General features: G+C 39.0%; 1 protein-coding gene across 9 annotated transcripts in view; it reads left to right on the top strand.

Annotated features, from left to right (window-relative positions):
- SPICE1 (spindle and centriole associated protein 1) overlaps positions 1-19,717 on the top strand; it is a 176,532-nt gene that overhangs the window by 97,870 nt on the left and 58,945 nt on the right. For 4 of the 9 annotated variants that reach the window (XM_082394674.1, XM_082394675.1, XM_082394676.1 and 1 more), the window contains exons 3-4: positions 15,511-15,587; positions 18,296-18,343. In XM_082394674.1, coding sequence (XP_082250800.1) covers positions 15,511-15,587; positions 18,296-18,343 — 125 coding nt within the window. Of the gene's footprint in view, positions 1-8,656; positions 8,774-8,815; positions 9,374-11,863; positions 11,927-15,510; positions 15,610-18,295; positions 18,344-19,717 lie in introns of those variants that run through there. The other 5 variants (XM_082394670.1, XM_082394669.1, XM_082394673.1 and 2 more) reach the window with 5 other exon arrangements.

The raw sequence follows: 19,717 nt of genomic DNA, 5'->3' as shown, positions 1-19,717 counted from the left end.
TGGGTTCTCTCCCTGTTGGTTGTTTGGCCTGAGGCGACCCAACACTGGAGCCTACCTGGGCTCTTTGGTGGGGCTAATGGTGGACCCTAGGAGGGCTCACGCCAAGGAGTACTTCCCAAAACTTCTGCTGCCAGTGTCCTTGTCCTCATGGTGAGACACAGCCACCCCCTGCCTCTGCAGGAGACCCTCCAACACTAGCAGGTAGGTCTGGTTCAGTCTCCTATGGGGTCACTGCTCCTTCCCCTGGGTCCCGATGCACACACTACTTTGTGTGTGCCCGCCAGGAATGGAGTCTGTTTCCCCCACTACTGTCGAAGTCCTGCAATGAAATCCCGCTAGCCTTCAAAGTCTGATTCTGTAGGAATTCCTCCTCCCGTTGCCGGACCCCCACGTTGGGAAGCCTGACGTGGGGCTCAGAACCTTCACTCCAGTGGGTGGACTTCTGTGGTATAAGTGTTCTGCAGTCTGTGAGTCACCCACCCAGCAGTTATGGGATTTGATTTTATTTTGATTGCGCCCCTCCTACCGTCTCACTGTGGCTTCTTCTTTGTCTTTGGATATGGGGTATCTTTTTTGGTGAGTTCCAGTGTCTTCCTGTCGATGGTTGTTCAGCAGTTAGTTGTGATTCCGGTGCTCTCGCAAGAGGAAGTGAGAGCACGTCCTTCTACTCCGCCATCTTGAACCAGTCTCCACACAACACTTTTAAGTCCGTCAGTTAACCTCTTATGAATTTCTGTTGCCCTCTCCCTCTCACATTACTATTAACTGCACAACACCCTGAATTTTGCCACTCTCCTGCCCTTACCAGAAAGGGAACCTCACAATCGTCTTGCTTCAGCTAGGGACTTTCTGTACCTCACTCAGCTTTATTAGAAAGGATTCTCCCTTTGAGAATTCTCCCTTTGAGAATAGTATTTGTTGATGGGTCATACTTCAAAGTCGAAACTGGAGATTATCATGCCATCGCTAATGCTTTCACTAATCTCAACTCTCCATTACAGGATAGTCCTCTACCTTAGGGAAAGTTAGTCCAGACGACAGAATTTATAACACTTATTAGAGCTTGTCAACTAGCCAAAGACCAGAGAATAAACGCATATACAGATAGCAGGTATGCTTCTGTAGTAGTACATGCTGCTTTAGAAACAAAAAGATTCTCTCACTTCTGCTGGAATCCCCATCAAAAGTGGACAACAAGTTAAGAAATTTTTAGATGCACTTCAACTTCCCAGTGAAAGGGCTATTGTAAAGATTGAGGCCCATGGTAACAGAGACAAAAAGATTAAATGGAAGTTAAGGGAGATGCTCTAGTAGATCATTTTGCCAAACAAGCAGGCTTAACCAAGATTATGATACTAACTAACCCCCTAAAAGACAAATCTCTGGATTGAGACAAAGAAGCCATTATCAAATATCCACATCAAAAATCCAGCCCATGATTTGGAAAAGGAAGAATGGAAGAAATGTGGTGTATACTTCACTTAGATAATCCTTGAGACTCTCAAGATGACAATTTGGTGGCACCAGATGATTTCAAGTGGATATTAGCTGAATTTCTCTATGAAATTACGCATCATGGTGAAGACATATTGCTTACTATCTTAAATCAATGTTGGTGGGAAAACTTTAAAAGACAGCTGAGATTATTTTGGGGACATGTGTTACTTGTGAACAACATAATCCTGGAAAAACTGTAAAGATGAGGCATGGCCAGGAACCCAAACCTCCAGGACCCTTTGAAGAGCTTCAGATAGATTTTATCCAGCTCCCACTCTCCATGGGATTTACTTATTTTTAGGATGGGTTACAGCATTTTCTTGCTGAAAATCTTCTTTGTTGAACATTCTTTGCAGTCTCTAAAAAGCTGCTTGATTTTGTGTTTCGAATCTGGGGTATACCAACTTTTATATCGAGTGACCAAGGCATACAATTTACATGAACTACTATAAAAGAACTTTGTATGGCATCACTCTTTCTCAAAAACTATACTGTCCTTACCACCCACAAACTTCTGGAAAGATGAAAAGAACCAATGGAATCCTTAGATTAAAATTAGCAAAACTTTCAGAAATTCTTGAGCTCTCTTGGCTAGAGGTACTCCCACTAGCCCTTTTGGCCATATGTCTCAGTGACACATTGGTTATATCCCTATGAACTGTTAACAGGAAGGCACATACTTTTAGAAATTTCACCCCTGATATTAGACTCTTTTCTGCTCCATGCAGATGTGGCAAAATATTGCAAGTCCTATAATGGACACGTTAAGGCCAGCTTCACATGACACTTCTTAAATTGGCTGTTGGTGATCATCAACTAGGAAATTTTATCTATTGGAAGAGACACTGGGAAAAACCTCTCTTGAACCTCACTGGAAGGGACCTTATTAGGTACTGTTAATAACTGTTGAAATACCTTTCTAGGCCCAAGATGGAGCCACTCCTGCCTGGGGTGCCACATTAGTAAACTGAAACTTAGATAACTTTCGCATCCCTTTAAATGCTCCACTTGACCAGAAATGCAGTATATTTACTCGGTCAATCCCCAAATGCAAGCCAGCTCTTGGCCTTCTCACCCGAACATGGTTGACTGTGGGGCCCCAGCCAATCAGATATTTTCTGTTTTTCTCTTTCCTGTTCTTTCTTTATCCTGTAAAAGCTTCCTTCCTTCTACCCCATTTTGCAGTTCTCCAAAAGGAGATTGTCTACTTCATGAAGTGTTAAGTAAAGTTTGTTTGTATCACGTAAGTTGTCTTCTTTAATCATTTTTTAACACAACAAATATATTAGTGAAACTTCAGTAAGTCAATTTTTGACTTAACTTTTCACAGCTAAATAAGCAACTCAGAGTTCCATATAACTGGAAGTCTACTCCAATAGGGGACTTCAAGCTGAGGATTATCACAGATCCTTTAGAAGCAGATGATCTTTGGAAATAGACAATGGACCAAAGACCTTTGGAATAAGCACATGGCCTTGGAAAATGGACAGATTCCAACTAAGACATTGTACCAGGACCCCTGTCTAATTGTTGTTTTGTTTTTGACCGACTTACTGATATTCTCCTTCTCTATTACTATATAGATCACTGATGTTTTCTACCCAGAATGCTCCCTTCTCTCCTTTCCCCCCCTCTTTATTATAATTGTTGGATCAGAACATAGTCACTCTTCTTAGATTGTCCCAGATAGGACCCTCTGCCCTCAGCCTTACTGACTGTTGGATATGCCATTCATCATTGGATTCTCACAATGAAAACGTATAGGCTAGCATCAAATGAGATCATAGAGAACTATAGCCAATGGCTATTCCACTTGCACCTACATGGACAAACTACATTAAACACATTAACCTGTGACTCTGCTATTTTCCCTTCTCCCAGAGAAAGAATCAATTAGTACAATCTATTGATCAGACCCCAGGTAATTCTAAATTTGAATTCAACAAACTTTTTAGGGTGATGGGCCAAATACTTGCCACTTGGAAGAGACTAATAGAGATCTAAATATGTAAGTTCTTGGTTCTGACTTCATTTTATGATAAAATCTTTTTTCTTGGATCTCCATGTGCCCCTATAGGCTACTACTTCCTTTGCAGGCAGAACACATGGTCTTGTTTGCCTCAGACTAAGATTTTATCCACTTTAGTAACAGCATCCCAAGACTTCTTTATACACCTAAACTCTTAATTCTATAAACTACCAAGCTTGGAAATTCTGACTCAGATGCAAGCTACAAAAGGAGACTACCCTTGATTGTTCAGGTACTCTACCTAGAGGAATTGCTGACTCATTGTTTATCCTAATAATCAGAGCAGTCTTCTCAATGGTGAGAATTATACAAATAGAAAAGGCTATAAGATGAAGTTATCATTAACTTTGGCAGAAGTTATTAATGATACTACCTAAGCTCTAGAAGGAATAGAAATCAGTCTCAACTCATTGGCATGAGCAGTGGTGGACAGTTGCATTGCTCTTGATCTCTTGTTTGCTAGTCATGGTGGTGTCTGTGATTGAATATTCAAACAGACAATGGCCAGATGATATATAACAATAGAACTTGACCCACAATCTCTGCAGCAGTCAGTCCAGGAAGCCAAACCATAACCTCTGCAACAATCAACCCAGAATTGTCCTGATTTGGTCATGTCTGCCAGCTTCCCTATTTTTTGTTCCTCATAACCAACCAGAGATCTATATGATTTATATCCCAGTTTAGGTATTTTTACATTTTGAAAATCAGAATATATAAAACGTATGATTCTTTTCATAGTAGTACTGAAGACGAATCTTCTCCATAGTAAAAAAAAAAATCAGTGTCATAAAAAATAGAAGCAGTTGTGGAAACAAAGACTATTGACATGAGAATAAACAGAAACTATTTATTTGGCATTTGATATAGGAAGGATCATCCACCATCACTTGCATTTGGCAGAGACTCAAAGACAAGAGGGGAGTGGGAAAGGTTTATAGTGAAATAAAGGGAAGACTTCAGAAATACTCTGATGAGAATTTGGGATGGGGGAACTGGAGGTGGACTAAGCAGAAGTAGAGCATCTTATGGCTTGGGGAGCATATCTGGCTCACATTTGGACCACCCAGAGAAAGCTAAATAAATAGCTTTCTTGAGGTATAATTGACACACAACAAACTTCACATATTTAAAGCATATATATCACCTGTGTTATAGACACACATACTCATGAAACCATTTTCTACATATCCAACATCCTCTAAAGTTTTCTTCTTCCTTTAAATCTCTCTCCTACTTCCTCTCTGCTTCCTTTCTATTCAAGCATCCAGTGGTCTGTTTTCTGTTACTACATTAACTTTCATTTTCTAGAGACTCATAAATGGACTCACACCGTATATACCCTTTTTAAAATTTGTTTGGCTTCTTTCACTCAGCATAATTATTTTATTAAATGAGTTCTGTTAAAATTTTGCTAAGAATTTTTGCATCTATAATCATGAGGGATATTCGTCTGTAGTTTTCTTGTAAACTTATCTCTGCTTTAGATATCAGGATAATGCTGGCCTCATAGAGTGAGTTGGAAATTATTCCCTCCTCTTCAACTCTTCAATTTTTTTGAAAGAGTTTCTGTAGAATTGGTAATATTTCTTCCCCAAATGTTTGGTAGAATTCACCAGTAAAGCCATCTGGACCTGTATTTTTCTTTGTGAGAAGGTTTTTTTTTTTTTTTTTTTTTAAATTGCAACTTTAACTTCTTTAATAGATATAGGGCTATTTAGGTTATCCATTTTTTCTTGAGAAAGTCTGGTAATTTATGTTTTTCAAGGAATTTGTCCATTTTTTCCTATGATGTTGAATTTATTACTATAGGGTTGTTCAAAATATTATATTAGGGCTTCCCTGGTGGCGCAGTGGTTGAGAATCCGCCTGCCAATGCAGGGGACACGGGTTCGAGCCCTGGTCTGGGAAGATCCCACATGCCGCGGAGCAACTGGGCCCGTGAGCCACAACTACTGAGCCTGCGCGTCTGAAGCCTGTGCTCCGCAACATGAGAGGCCGCGATAGTGAGAGGCCCGCGCACCGCGATGAAGAGTGGCCCCCACTCGCCGCAACTGGAGAAAGCCCTCACACAGAAACGAAGACCCAACACAGCCAAAAATAAAAATAATAAAAATATTATATTATTCTTTTAGTATCAGTAGAATCTGTCACCTCTCTCATTTCCAATATTGGTAATTTATATGTAACTTTCCCCTGATCAATTTGTTTATAGGTTCATCAATTTAATTAATCATCTCAAAGATTCAGCTGTTAGTTTCATTGGTTTTCTCTATTGTTTTTTGCTTTACTATTTTATTGATTCAGCTTTAATCTTTATTATTTCTTTCCTCTTTGTATTTAACCATTGTGGTCAGAGAACATAGCTAGCATAACTTGAATCCTTTTGGATTTATTGAAACTTGCTTTATGGTCCAGATTATTGTCCATCTTGCTAAAAATTCTGTATACATATGATAAGCATTTGTATTCTGCTGGTTGTTGGAGTAATATTCTATATATGTAATCAGGTCAAGATGGCTGATAATGTTTTTCAAGCCTATTATAACCTTGCTGATTTTCTACCTACTTGTATTACAGGTTATTCTGGGAGGGGGATTGAAATTTCTGACTATAATTGTGGAGTTTATTTCACATTGCAGTTCTATCAGTTTTTGCTTCATTTATTTTGAAGCTCTCTTATTAGGTGCATAAATGTTTAGAATTGTTGTATACTTTTGATTTAATGGCCCCTTTACCATCATGAAATGATCTTATTTACCCCTGATAATATTCTTTGCTCTGAAATCTACTTCATCAAATATTGGTAAAGCCACTCCAGCTTTCTTTTGATTAGTGTTAGCATGATATATCTTTTCCCATCCTTGTACATTAAACTTACTTGTGTTTTTATATTATTGATAAATGTGTGTCTCTTTTTATAGGCAGTAATTTAAAAAATCTAATCTGACAATCTCTGCCCTTTAATCGAGGTGATTAGACTATTTGCATTTAATGTAGTAATTGATTTGTATCTATCATCTTGCTGTTTTTTTCTATTTCTCTCATCTGTTCTTTGTTTCCTTTTTTTGCACTTTTCTGCCTACTTTTGATCAACTATTTTTTGTTATCTCTTTTATAATATCTCTTTTTATAGATATCATCTTGTTTAGCTGTAATTCTTACTACTTTAGTGATAGCTTTAGGGTTTATAGAATACATCTTTAACTTGTCACAGTCTAACTTCAAGTGATTTTATAACACATCAGAATAGTATAAGAGCCTACAACAATATATTTCCTCTGGACTTTATGTTATTGTTGCCATGCATTTTGCCTTTACATATATTATAACATCACAATACATTTGCATTATACTTGTTTAAGTAGTCAACTATCTTTTAAAGAGATTTAAATAATAAGAAAAATAATCTTACGTACTTACTCCTGTAGCTATTTCCAGTGCTTGTCATTGTGTAGATCCAGATTTCCACCTGGTATCATTTTCCTTCTGCTTGAAGTACCTACTTTAACATTCCTCATAGTGGGGGTCTGCTGGTGATAAATTTTATCAGTTGTGTGTGGAAGCATATTTATTTCATCCTCATCTTTAAAATATATTTTTGACAGATATAGAATTCTAGGTTGACAGGTATTTTTCTTTTAATACATTAAGGATGTTTTACTGTCTTCTTGCTTGCAATAGTTCTGATGAGAAATATGATGTTATCCTTATTTTTGTTCCTCTGTAATGTCTTCCCTCTGGCTGCTTTTAAGATTTTTTTCTTTACCACTGAATTTGGTTATTATGTACCTTGATGTAATGTTCTTCATGTTTGTGTTTGGATTTTGTTGAGCTTCTGGAAGGCAGGTTGGTGGGTAAAGATGCTGATAGGAGGATTGAATTAGTGCTGAGAGCTTATGGAAGTTCTCTTCAGATTGCTTCAGTGTTGTCAGTGAAGTAGGGAGCAAGGTCACTGGCTGAGACTGAGGATAGAGGAAGAGATGTTGAGCACGAGAGAAGGTATAAAGTTGTCATTTGGGAGGGTAGGAGAATTAATAGAGCAGGGAACGGTACTGTGGTCTTCAGTCATTTTTAAAGACCCACTTAAAATTAGTGATCATGAATTTAAAGTCAGCACGGCTGAGTGTTTTGCTCCTTCCAGTTTCATCTGGAAAGGTTCAGGCACTTAGTAAATACAGTGTTGAAATAGCCAGGATTGTGGTTTTGCCAAGTTTTCAGTAACTCAGAGAGGGGCAGGGAGTTGAAGATGTATGCAGGGGATGATTATATTGACTGACCGTTGAATATAACTACATCAAACTTCCTCAATCAGAGTGGAAACTATTAGAAGGCAGTTCTTTGCATCTAGAAGGTGTTGAATGTGTATTTGCTGGCCCATGTATGGGTGTGTCTTAACAGTAGAAAACCGGGACCTGAAGGAGGTTGTATTATTGGAGCAAATTAACTCTGTTTTCCAATGAAATGCTCTGTGAAGATCTTAACATGGGATACACAGCTATGCCTGTCTTGGCTCCGCCCAATTAGGGCAGCCTTCCTTACACCAACACCAGAGGTACTGGACTTTTTCCACTCCCTTGCGCTTGCCACACACCTTTGCATATGTGGCTTCCTCTGCAGGAAAGCTTTATCCGTCCCTGGTAATTTACTCATCCTTGCTTTTCAGCTTTCCTAGTAATTCAATTATTCCCATAAGTTTAGTATCTAGTTAGTATGCCTAATTGTTAGCACTTGTCACAGTTTTAATTTGACATTTGTATTGTTGGTAACTGTTTGCTATTACACAGTAAGATTCCTGAGGCCAGGCACTTTGCCTGTTTTTAGACTCCGCTGAATATAACATAGTCTCTGGCACATTGGTAGGTAGTAATAAATATTTTTGAATAAACAGAGGTGAAAGCAAGTGTGACATGTGAAGTTTGGTGTGGGGAGCAACGTCTTTCTTTCTGAGAATTCACAAGAACCTGGCTAATGCTACATGCCTACCCTCCAAAACTATGCCCGGAACCCTGCCGACAAGCGGCCAACGCAAGACACGCCAAGAGCCTTTTTATCTCATAGCGCAAGCCAGATTTTGGGAGGCGCCTGCACACTGGCCTCGCCGGATGTACGCAATGGAATGGGCGGGGCTCCGGTAACCTAGGCAACATCCCGGAAGCGGCGGGCTGTGTTAACTTGTGGCCGGCTGGGTGGTTCTGGAGCCTGGAGTTTTAGTCGTGGTGGAGGCAGCAGTCAGGAAACGGCAAGGCAGGTTGCGATGACGGGGCGGAGGCCTGTAGCCCGCCCCACAGAATCTTAGGGACCGGGGCTACAGGGCGGGGCGAACGGTCGTGGCGTCTTCCTCTCTGTTCCCTGGAGATCCAGGCGCCTGGGTTGAGGATCCTTACTACAGAAAGTGCACCCGCGACTCCATGTGTTTTGCGAGTGTGTGTGCGTGTCACGATGCCTGTCTGGGTGTGTTTGTGTCTAGCGCGCTCCCCCAGGAGCATCCTGAGTGTGCGCGTGCGCACCGCTTTCGGGCACTTACGCACAGAGCTAGAAATTGGGGTGCCCTAATGTAGTTTTCAAGGAATTTCCGGTCTCGTGGGAGAGAGTCAAACTACCCGGGGTACTTGGGGACAGGGAGGGTCATTTAAGTCGATTTGAAGGTTAAGAAAGGGTTTATCAGGAAGGCCCGCCTGAATGAGTTTTGAAGAGTGAGTGGGAGTTAACCCCGTGGAAAAGGGAGTGAAAGTGTGACGGGTGTTCCAAGCAGAGCGAAAGGAACGGCTGGAACTATATGTGAAGGCGAGAGCTTTGTTTTAGGATGTGTGGGAGATGTGAGAGGAGAAATGACTGCAAAGAAAGGTCAGCTGGGCCGCACGGAGCGGGGAGAGTGTCTGAGTGCCGAGCTGAGCTGGATTCCTCTCTGCAGGGGAGCGCTGTTAAAATCTTTTGAGGAAGGAAGTAAAGTTTTGAGAGCTATACTCTATCCATATATCTGGGTAGGAGTGATTGGAGGGATAGTGTTTGGAAAGAGGTCTTGTTTCCCTTTGATCAATTTTCTACTAGCCAGAGTGGTTTTACTAAATCGCATCGTAACTGACCTTGCTTAAAACACTTCAGTGGCTTCCTATAGGTCTTTAGGTTAGTGTTCAAATTGCTGTGGCTCACAAGGCCATAATCTGGCCTCTGCCTTTCTTTTTTATCCTCTTTCTAGCCTTCCTACCCTCTCAAATCTTTGTTAGTCAAACTGAACCTCTCAAACCCTTTGTAAGTGCCCTCCCCCGACCCCAACCTGGAGCATTTTTTCCCCAGCTTCTAACTTTTAGTCATAGTTCCGCTCTCAGCTTAAATATTTTTAGGGGAATTAGAAGGAGGAGGTTGCCTTTTCTCACTGTGTAGAGTAAGTTAGGTATTTCTATGACACTGAATTTACTTCCAACGTTAGCCTTTTATTGCAATTACTTATTTAATTGTGGTCGGACAAGCTAAGCTCTGTGAGGGTCCAGAGTTATTCCACTTTCTTGCTGTATCTGGTGCCTAGCTCTTGGCAGGTGCTTTCAAAATACTTGTTGAAATAATAGATGGTTGATGAAGTGGGCAAGCAAATGAGTGAAAGGAAGATTAATTAGGGGAAATAATGAGAACCTGGACAAAAACATTCATAGTAAAGATGAAAAAAGGGGGACATGAGAGAGATGTTTGAGGGAAAGAATGAATAGATTCTGGTATCTGATTGGCTTTGAGACAAGAAGGGAGAGAAGGTGATGCTAAGGTTTTAAACTGGAGCAACTGGAAGAAAGGTAATTCTGTACTTCAGGGTTATTCAGCAGACATTTACTGAGCAAGCCAGTTATATATCAAGAACTAGACATTGGTGGGGAGGGGCCATGGATGCTAAGCTGTATATTAGCCATACTGTATTTGAGATATTTGAGAGATGTGCACAGAAGCCAGTTGGAAATGAGTGTTAGGTGTTTTGAGGAAAGGTACGCATCCTTGATTTGGGACTAACTTTCACAGTGTGTTTGTGTTCCCAGTACATGGATAGCTTTGCGCAAGGGAGTAGGTGAGATCACTAAGGGAAGATGTGAATTCCCCTTGGTGATCTAGGAAGTAAGCTCCATGAGAGCTGGTGCCATGTTAGACTTGTTTACTATTGTATCTCCAGTGCCTGGCCAGTGCCTGGCATGTGGTAGACTCTCAAAAACAATTATTGGACAAAGAGAGTGGGTGTCCAATGGAAAGAAAAGAAGACTGGGATAGAACTGAGTGAAGATCCTTGATTACATAGTATGTGAGTATTGTCTTAGCCTGAAAAGAAAAGGAGAAAAGAATAGGAGAGAAACCAGGAGAAAGAGTGTCATGGAAGCCAAGGGAGGGGCGAGCTTCCAGGAGTGGGTGTCTCTAGAGATGGAAAGGGCCTGAGAAATAAGGGACCAATAATTTTAGCAATTAGGAAGCTATTAGTATTTTAGATTTTCTCCCAATGAACCTAGATTTTCTGGGTTATGCTAATTTTATTATTTGACATCTTGGCACTGTAAACCATCAGACTATCTTTATAGTCTTACATTTCAGCATGTAAACTATAGCTCCCTTATGATACCTGGTTCCTGTAAATGGCACAGAATCCCTTTGTTAGACCACGAAGTCTGATCTTTGGTCAAGAAAAATATGGTCACCTTTACTGGTGATGTTCAAGAGAACACTTTTCAGTGCATAGGTGGTTCCTGTGTTATAAAAGTTTGAAGTATAACTGAGGCTTAGTAAATACAAGTGCTGAAATACGCCTCTCCTTCATGAAGTTTGTTGGTGAAGGGAAAGTCAGAGATAGGATAGCAGCTTTGTTACACCATTGTGAACTTAACCTTTGCGTACTTCAGATTCAGGGACGGTTTTTCAGAATTGTGGCTGATGGAAAAGTATAATATTTTAAATAACTTGAAATAAAGTATTTTAAGAGTAACACGAGTCCATCGTAGAAAGTTTGGAAAATATAGAACCAACCAGAGATAACTTAATTCTAGTAATGTTTTCTAGAATGTGCATTATTATAATTAGTCATAATTAGTCAGATCTGGTTTTGAGTGTCAGCTCCCAGCTCTGTGCATTATTATTTCTGTGACTTTGAGCAATATCCCAAAAGCCTCAGTTTTCTCATTTGGGAAAGGGGGTTAATAATTGTTGCTGACATAATCATTAGTAATCCTTAAGTAGAACTTAGTATGTGCTGGGCAGGGGTTCTGAGCAGCTTGTGCATTTAATTAGTTCCATTTTACAGCTAGTGGCAGAGCTGGGATGTGAACCCAGGCAGTCTGGTTTTAGACTGTACTCTTAACTACTATGCTCTAGTGTGTCTCAGGATAGTATGTGCCTCATCGGGTTGTGGGATTAAATGTGAAGCTTTTAGCACAGGTAAGTGCTTTATTAGTATTGTGTGTGTATTAACATCATGAGAATATACTATATGTGCAGTTCTGTATTCTACTTTTTACACTGAACTTTCTATGTACTTTCCTACATTCTTCATAATATAATTTTAATGAATACATAATTCATCATTTAGATATACTGACATTTTATGATTTCCCTTTGTTTCTGCCAAGTAAATCGAAGATCTAAGTGGTTAAAGAGTAAAATACATAAGAAAGCCTTTTTGAATAACCATTATATTTTTCCATATCTTTTTTTATAACAGCATTGTTGAGATATAACTCACAGACCATAAAATTTAGCCCTTTAAAAGTATACAGTTTAGAGTTTTTTAGTATATTCACAGTTTTACAACCATCACAACTATCTAATTCCAGGACATTTTCACTAATCTACTTTATGTCTTTATGGACTTGCCTATCCTGGACATTTCATATAAATGGAATCATATAATTTATGACCTTTGGTGTCTGGCTTCTTTCTCTTAGCATAATATTTTCAAGGTTCATCCATGTTGTAGCATGTGTCAGTACTTCATTCCTTATTATTGCTAAATAATATTACAGAATATGGATATACAATATCTTATTTATCCCTTCTTCAGTTAGTGGATATTTGGGATGTTTCCACTTTTTGTCTATTAAGAATAATGTTGCTATGAACATTCATGTCCAAGTTTTTGTGTGGACATAAGTTTTCAATTCTTTTTGCTATATATGTGGGACTAGAATTGCTGAGTCATGTAGTAGTAACTCTGTGTTTAACTTTTTTAGGAACTGCCAAACTGTTTTCCAAAGTGGCTATGCCATTTTGCATTCCCACTAGTGGTATATGGGGATTCCAATTTCTCCACATTCTCGCCAAAGCTTGTTATTTACATCTTTTTGATTATAACCATCCTGGTGGGTGTAAGGTAATATCTCATTATGGTTTTGATTTGCATTTAATGACTGGTGATCTTGAACATCTCTTCACATGTTTATTGGCCATTTGTAGTATCTTCTTTGGGGAAATGTGTATTCAAATCCCTTAGCCATTTTATTTATTTATTTTTTCTTTCTTTTTTTAAAAAAATTTAAAATTTATTTTTGGCTGCATTGGGTCTTCGTTGCTGCACGCGGGTTTTCTCTAGTTGCGGCGAGTAGGGGCTACTCTTCGTTGTGGTGCGCGGGCTTCTCATTGCAGTGGCTTGTCTTGTTGCAGAGCATGGGCTCTAGGCACGCGGGCTTCAGTAGTTGTGGCACATGGGCTCAGTAGTTGTGGCTCGTGGACTCTAGAGTGCAGGCTCAGTAGTTTTGGCGCACAGGCCTAGTTGCTCTGCGGCATGTGGGATCTTCCTGGACCAGGGCTCAAACCTGTGTCCCCTGCATTGGCAGGTGGATTCTTAACCACTGTGCCACCAGGGAAGCCCCCTTAGCCATTTTAAAATTGGATTTTTTGTTGTTGAGTTGTAAGAGTTCTTTATATATTCTGGATGCAAGTAACTTATTATATATATGATTTGCAAATGTTTTCTCTCATTCTTTTGGTTGTCTTTTCACTTTCTTGATGGTGTCCTTTGAAGCACAAAAGTTTTTAATTTTGATGGAGTCCAATTTATTTTTTCTTTGGTTGCTTGTGTTTTTAGTGTCATTTTTGAGAAACCATTGCTTAACCCAAGGTTCGTGAAAATTTATGCTTATGTTATCTTCTAGGAGTTTTGTACTTTTAGCTCTTACATTTAAGTCTGTGATTCATTTTAAGTTAATTTTTTTACATGTTGTAAGGTAGGGGGTGTTACTTCATTCTTTTTCATATGGATATCCAGTTGTCCCAGCACCATTACTTTAAAAGACTGTTCTGGGGCTTCCCTGGTGGCGCAGTGGTTGGGAGTCTGCCTGCTAATGCAGGGGACACGGGTTCGAGCCCTGGTCTGGGAAGATCCCACATGCCGCGGAGCAACTGGGCCCGTGAGCCACAACTACTGAGCCTGCGCGTCTGGAGCCTGTGCCCCGCAACGGGAGGGGCCGCGATAGTGAAAGGCCCGCGCGCCGCGATGAAGAGCGGTCCCCGCACCGCGATGAAGAGTGGCCCCCACTTGCCGTAACTGGAGAAAGCCCTCGCACGAACCGAAGACCCAACATAGCCAAAAATAAAAATAAATAAATAAATAAATAAATAAAGTAGCTATAAAAGACTGTTCTTTCCCCATTTACTTGTTTCTTGGCACCTTTGTTGAATGTAAACTGACCATAAGTTTAAAGTTTTGTTTTGGACTCTTGGTTCTATTCCATTCCATATCTTTTAAAATGGCACATATGGCTCTGCAATTTACTGTGTGACCTTCCCAGTCAGTTAACTCTTTGTCCCTTAGTTTTCTCATCTGTAAAATGAGTAACAAATAGTAAATACTTCATGGGATTAGTGTGAGGATTAAAGGAGATAATATATGGGAAGAGTTTAGAGTAGTACCTGGCTTGAAGAAAGTACTTAGTAGCTAATTCCATCATTATAACCACCACCACTGTCATCATCATCGCCATCATCACCATCACTATGATAACACTTAAATGTTATTCTCTAACTTGTATGTGACTTATCTCCTTTGCTGGACTGTACGTTCTGAAATTAGATACCATGCTTAAAGAATGAATGTGGTTGCTAAGAGTTATAGGACAGAGGGCCAATTCCTGAGAAATACTTGCATTTAGTCATCTTTATTCACAGTAGACTAAATGATTTTTTTTAATAGATGTACTTAAGGAAAATACTAGAGTCTTTGTTTTAGGATAATTTGGAGTAAGGGGGTCAGCTGGAAAGTTCCGTAATTATTTAGATGTTAAAGAAGTTCTGGAATTGGAGTCATGTATATGTGTTGCTTTTTAAAAATCACATATGTATCCTCAAATCCTAGTGTTCAGGCACTGTGAGTCTTTTTCTAATTTTGTATGATGTTTAGTCTAATGTCCTTAGCATTGCATTTTAAAAGTGCCAAGCAACTGTTGGCCATTTTCGTATTCTAGTTTAGTATCAGTAATCACCCCCATTTAGTATTATGTGAAAAATATACTAGAGATCGTATCATAACTCATTCATTCTCTAAAATTTAACCACCTTTATTTTAAGGTAAGTATGTATGTGTCTGGTAGTGATTTTGAGTGTTAGATGCTTAAAAAAGAACCCCAACTATCTCTTGCTGTCCTTCTCTTACATTCATATTGTTCACATGTGATTGACATTTCCTCTATTCATTGCGAATTTGTGTAACAGGTGACAATGCTTATGACTGCTGTCAGATAGATCTCTGCTTTAGGTCATACTTGCTTCATTCCTAGGGTTCTTTATTAATCACATATATTTAATTTGTTGATTTGAAACCTCTTTTATCATAGTTATCAGTATCAACTTTCTAATCATTGTGAAGTGAAAGAACCAAGTCTTTTGGTAGCCTGTTCCTTTCATTATACTTAAAGTTCTCTTCTGATGTTTTAAAATTTATTTTCTTAGATATCTTTTTCCCTCTCTGGTGATGATTAATTATTAGTTTTTCATGTATTTTTAAAATTTGATATGATTATTACTCCTAGATGTCATTTGTCAGAGTGAACCGTTACGGTCCCCATGGAGGAGGAAGGAAAGCACTGAAAGTAAAGAAGAAGAAAATGTCAGTAAAGCAAGAATGGGATGTAAGTCTAGGTGGGATAATACACAGTATAACATTACATGGAAGGAATAAATGTGATGACATGACCTTAGTCACTCAGGATGGTGCTCTGAATGGGGCTTAGCATGCGATACGGTGGAATTGGTTTCTGGGCATGTTATTGGGTTGGCCAAAACGTTTGTTTGGTTTTAAGTAAAAATAAAAGACATTTTTCATTTTCACCAAGAACTTTATTGAACAACGTATTCTTTAACCGAATGAACTTTTTGGCCAATCCAATATCCTAGGTCTTGGAGGGAAGAGCAGATGCCTTTGGGGAGTTTTTAAACAATATGCATGCTGAGGCTATAGCTCTACCTCTTTTTAAGAACTGAGATCTTAAGTGAGTGGGGAGTGTGTTTTTAAAAAGTCCCCCTACCTCTACTTTGAAAACTCACTGCTTTAAGGCAACTCTAGTTAACCTGAAATCTGAAATTTTTTGGTACATATTTTAGATTTGCCCATAGCAACCTGTGATATCATAATCATGTGAGTGGCATTTTTGACTGAAAAAGTGGGTGATCCTTGCTCTCTTACCCCTCGAATTGTTTTTTGCTCATCTCCAGAGATTTGTCAATTTCGGTACAAAGGTTCTCGTAAGATGTAAGACAGGTCTCAGGTATCTGAGACATGATCCCTGGCTCCTACCCTGAGTACCAGTTGGTATTATCAAGGGGATTTTTATCTTTTGGAGCTGGGTACTTTGGTTTGGACCATGAGACTTTGGGTACTTTTACTTTCTGTTGTGAAGATTAACTGGTCAGGGACTAGTTTGGATCTTAGGGATTCTTTTGGACTTAGAATCTTCTGGGTTGTGGCCAACCACCTTAGCCAGGTATCCTGGGCAAACTGACAGCCTTAGAAAGTGGGGCAGGGGGATTTCTCTATGTTTAGATTGCTTTGTTGCCATGTGATTGGCTGTAAAATAGTATAAGGATATGACTCTAAGGTAATGATACTGATTAAAAGGTGAAAAAATGCACATGATAACATAAGTTGTGCCCTTCAGAGTGGTTACTTTGGGAAGTTCCATATTTATTTTGATATGCTGCTGTTGCTCAAAACATAATTGAAAACCATTATTTGAAATTGCATTCAGAGCCTTCCTCATTTACTTGATATTATCTCCAGTGGTGGAAAAAACTTTGTTATTTGAAGGTAGATAGAACTTGAAAGGAGTTATAGGTCATTTGGTGTGAATGGTAAATGAGGAAGGAGAGCTCAACTGAATAATACTGTTTTGATGAAAATACTGAGGCATTTTCTGAAATGGCTTGTAAATTAGATTTAAAGGCAATTTCAGAAGAAAATACAGTTGACCCTTGAACAACATGGGGGTTAGGGGCACCGACCCTCTGCACAGTCGAAAATCCACATATAACTTTACAGTTGGCTCTCTGTATCTGTGGTTTTGCATCCATGGGTTCAACCAACTGTGGATCGTGTCGCACTGTAGTATGTGTTGAAAAATATCGACACATAATTGGATCTGTGTTCAAACCCATGTTGTTCAAGAGTCAACTGTAGTTTTAAGCAATAGTAGTATAAATGAAATTATATTTTCTCCCATGAAAACTAATTCCAAGCATATTACTTATATGCCTGAATTTTTATTATGATTATTAAAAACAATTCTCGGGAATTCCCTCGTGGTCCAGTGGTTAGGATTGGCACTTTCACTGCTGAGGACCCAGGTTCAATCCCTGGTCGAGGAACTAAGATCCCATAAGCCATGTGGCATGGCCAGAAAAACCCCCCAAAAAACAAAAAAAACCAATTCTCATGATCTTACCGTTGTATCTTGTACTTTTCTAAATCAATATGGAAGGAATAACAGTTTTAGTATATAAAAGACTTGAGCTAAATACAAACTGTGGCCCAAAGGTTAAGTCTTTGAATACATCAGAAGCTATTTCACTAGGCTCAGTTCTCTGTATTTCTCTTAGAATTAAAACTCTACATTGCTTTTTCCCCCGCCTTATCAAATCTGTATAACACAATGGCTGAAGTCATTTTGGAAAGGACCAAATTGCAGGGCTGCTACTCAGAGCTGTGCAAGTTGTGCACTGCACAATTCCAAGGGGAGCTATTTACATGGCCTGTGATATCAACGGAACCACCTGGAGTTGTGCAATGTGGAAGCCCTGCCATTTGGTTTAGTGCCCTTTTACTTGAGTGACTGTTTTCACATTTTATGAAATTATACAATACCCTCAAAATTTGTCTCTCGTTATGATAGGTTCTATGCTTAAGGTGTTGGCATGGGCACAAATTGAACCTCTCTGTAGTGAGAGGTTCACACTTTATATTTTAGGAATCTTTAGAGTTGCCTTGTTCCATGAAATATAGTTTGAAAACTATAACTTTAGTTAAACTAACTCGTTTTGAATTATGTACTACCTGGTTGTTTTCATTATTTTAATATAATGTATGCTTGCTTGGTGAATTTAGTGCTTAATTTCTGTGAGACACTTAAAAATAGTCAGTTATTTTCTACAAGACACCTAAAAGTAATCCATGTTAATATTTAAATTGAGAATTTAATTCTCAAGGAAAGACTTTTTGGTCTCAGGATTTTGAATCCGTTTTCAGCCATTAAAATTCAGCATATACTAATATTTTGTAAGAAACCTTTTGCTTTTTAAAGAAAGTCCATCTTTTTTTTGCAGAACACTGTAACTGATCTAACCGTTCATCGGGCAACTCCTGAAGATCTGGTAAGTTTACTATCGAAAGTTAAGTCGTTTGTTCATCGACTTATTTGATATTTGATACTTGATACTTCTAACCTACAGAATAGAAACCAGAGGCACTTCTTAGAAGTTGTTCAGTTATTTTTAATCTTGCTTATGTCTATATAAAATCAAAAAGTGTATGTCCTGGGCTTCCTTATTTTACTTAGGCATATCAGTTAGCATGCGTTAGAATTTCATTAGATAGGTTTGGTTTACAGTTCAGAGCTCTCTAGTCCAGTATTTTCCTGTACACAGTTATCGTCTTTTCCTATCTGTAGATATCACTGGCATTAATTACCATTACTTCCCTATACAAACATACATTATAATTTATTCCTTGAACATGCCATGTACATTTCCACATTTGAGCCCCAATTCATGCTATTCTCTTTACTTGGAACAGTTTCCCTACCTTCTTCTCCTCCTGTACAAATCTTACTTTGCTTCCTTATCCTAGTTCAAGTTTTACTTTAAAAAAAAAAGCTTTTATTGTAGGTTTGTTTGTTTTTTTAAACAGTTTTATTAAGATATAAATCACATAACATAAAATCTACCCTTTTAAAGTGTACAGTTCATTGCTTTTTAGTATATTCACAGAGTTATGCAACTTTCTAATTTTATAACATTTTCGTCACTCCCCCAAACGTAACCCTTTACCCATTAACAGTCACTCTCTATGCCCCACCCGTCCAATCCCTGGCAACAGCTAATCTGTTTTATGTCTCTATGGATTTGCCTATTCTGGACATTTCATATAAATGCAATATAATATGTATTCTTTTTTTTAAAAAAAATATTTATTTATTTATTTTTGGCTGTGTTGGGTCTTTGTTGCTGTGCGAGGGCCTTCTCCAGTTGCGGCGAGCGGGGGCCACTCTTCATCGCGGTGCGCGGGCCTCTCACTGTCGCGGCCTCTCTTGTTGTGGAGCACAGGCTCCAGACGCGCAGGCTCAGTAGTTGTGGCTCACGGGCCTAGTTGCTCCGCGGCATGTGGGATCTTCCCAGACCAGGGCACGAACCCGTGTCCCCTGCATTGGCAGGCAGACCCCCAACCACTGCGCCACCAGGGAAGCCCCAATATGTATTCTTTTATATCTGGCTTCTTTCTTTTAGCGTAATGTTTTCAAGGTTCATCCATGTTGTAGCATGTATCAGTACTTCGTTCCTTATTATTTCCAAATACTATTTGGTTTACGGATATACCATGTTTTATTTATCGATTCATCAGTTGTTGGATATTTGGGTTGTTTCTACTTTTTGACTGTTATAGATAATGCTGCTATGAATATTTGTGTACAAGTTTTTGTGTGAACATATGCTCTTAGTCTCTTGGGTGTACACCTGGAAGTAGAATTG

The sequence above is a fragment of the Balaenoptera borealis genome (genome assembly GCF_965194805.1).
Source record: "Balaenoptera borealis genome assembly, chromosome: 5".
NCBI lineage: Eukaryota > Metazoa > Chordata > Mammalia > Artiodactyla > Balaenopteridae > Balaenoptera > Balaenoptera borealis.
This window is presented reverse-complemented; position numbering and strand designations above follow the sequence as displayed.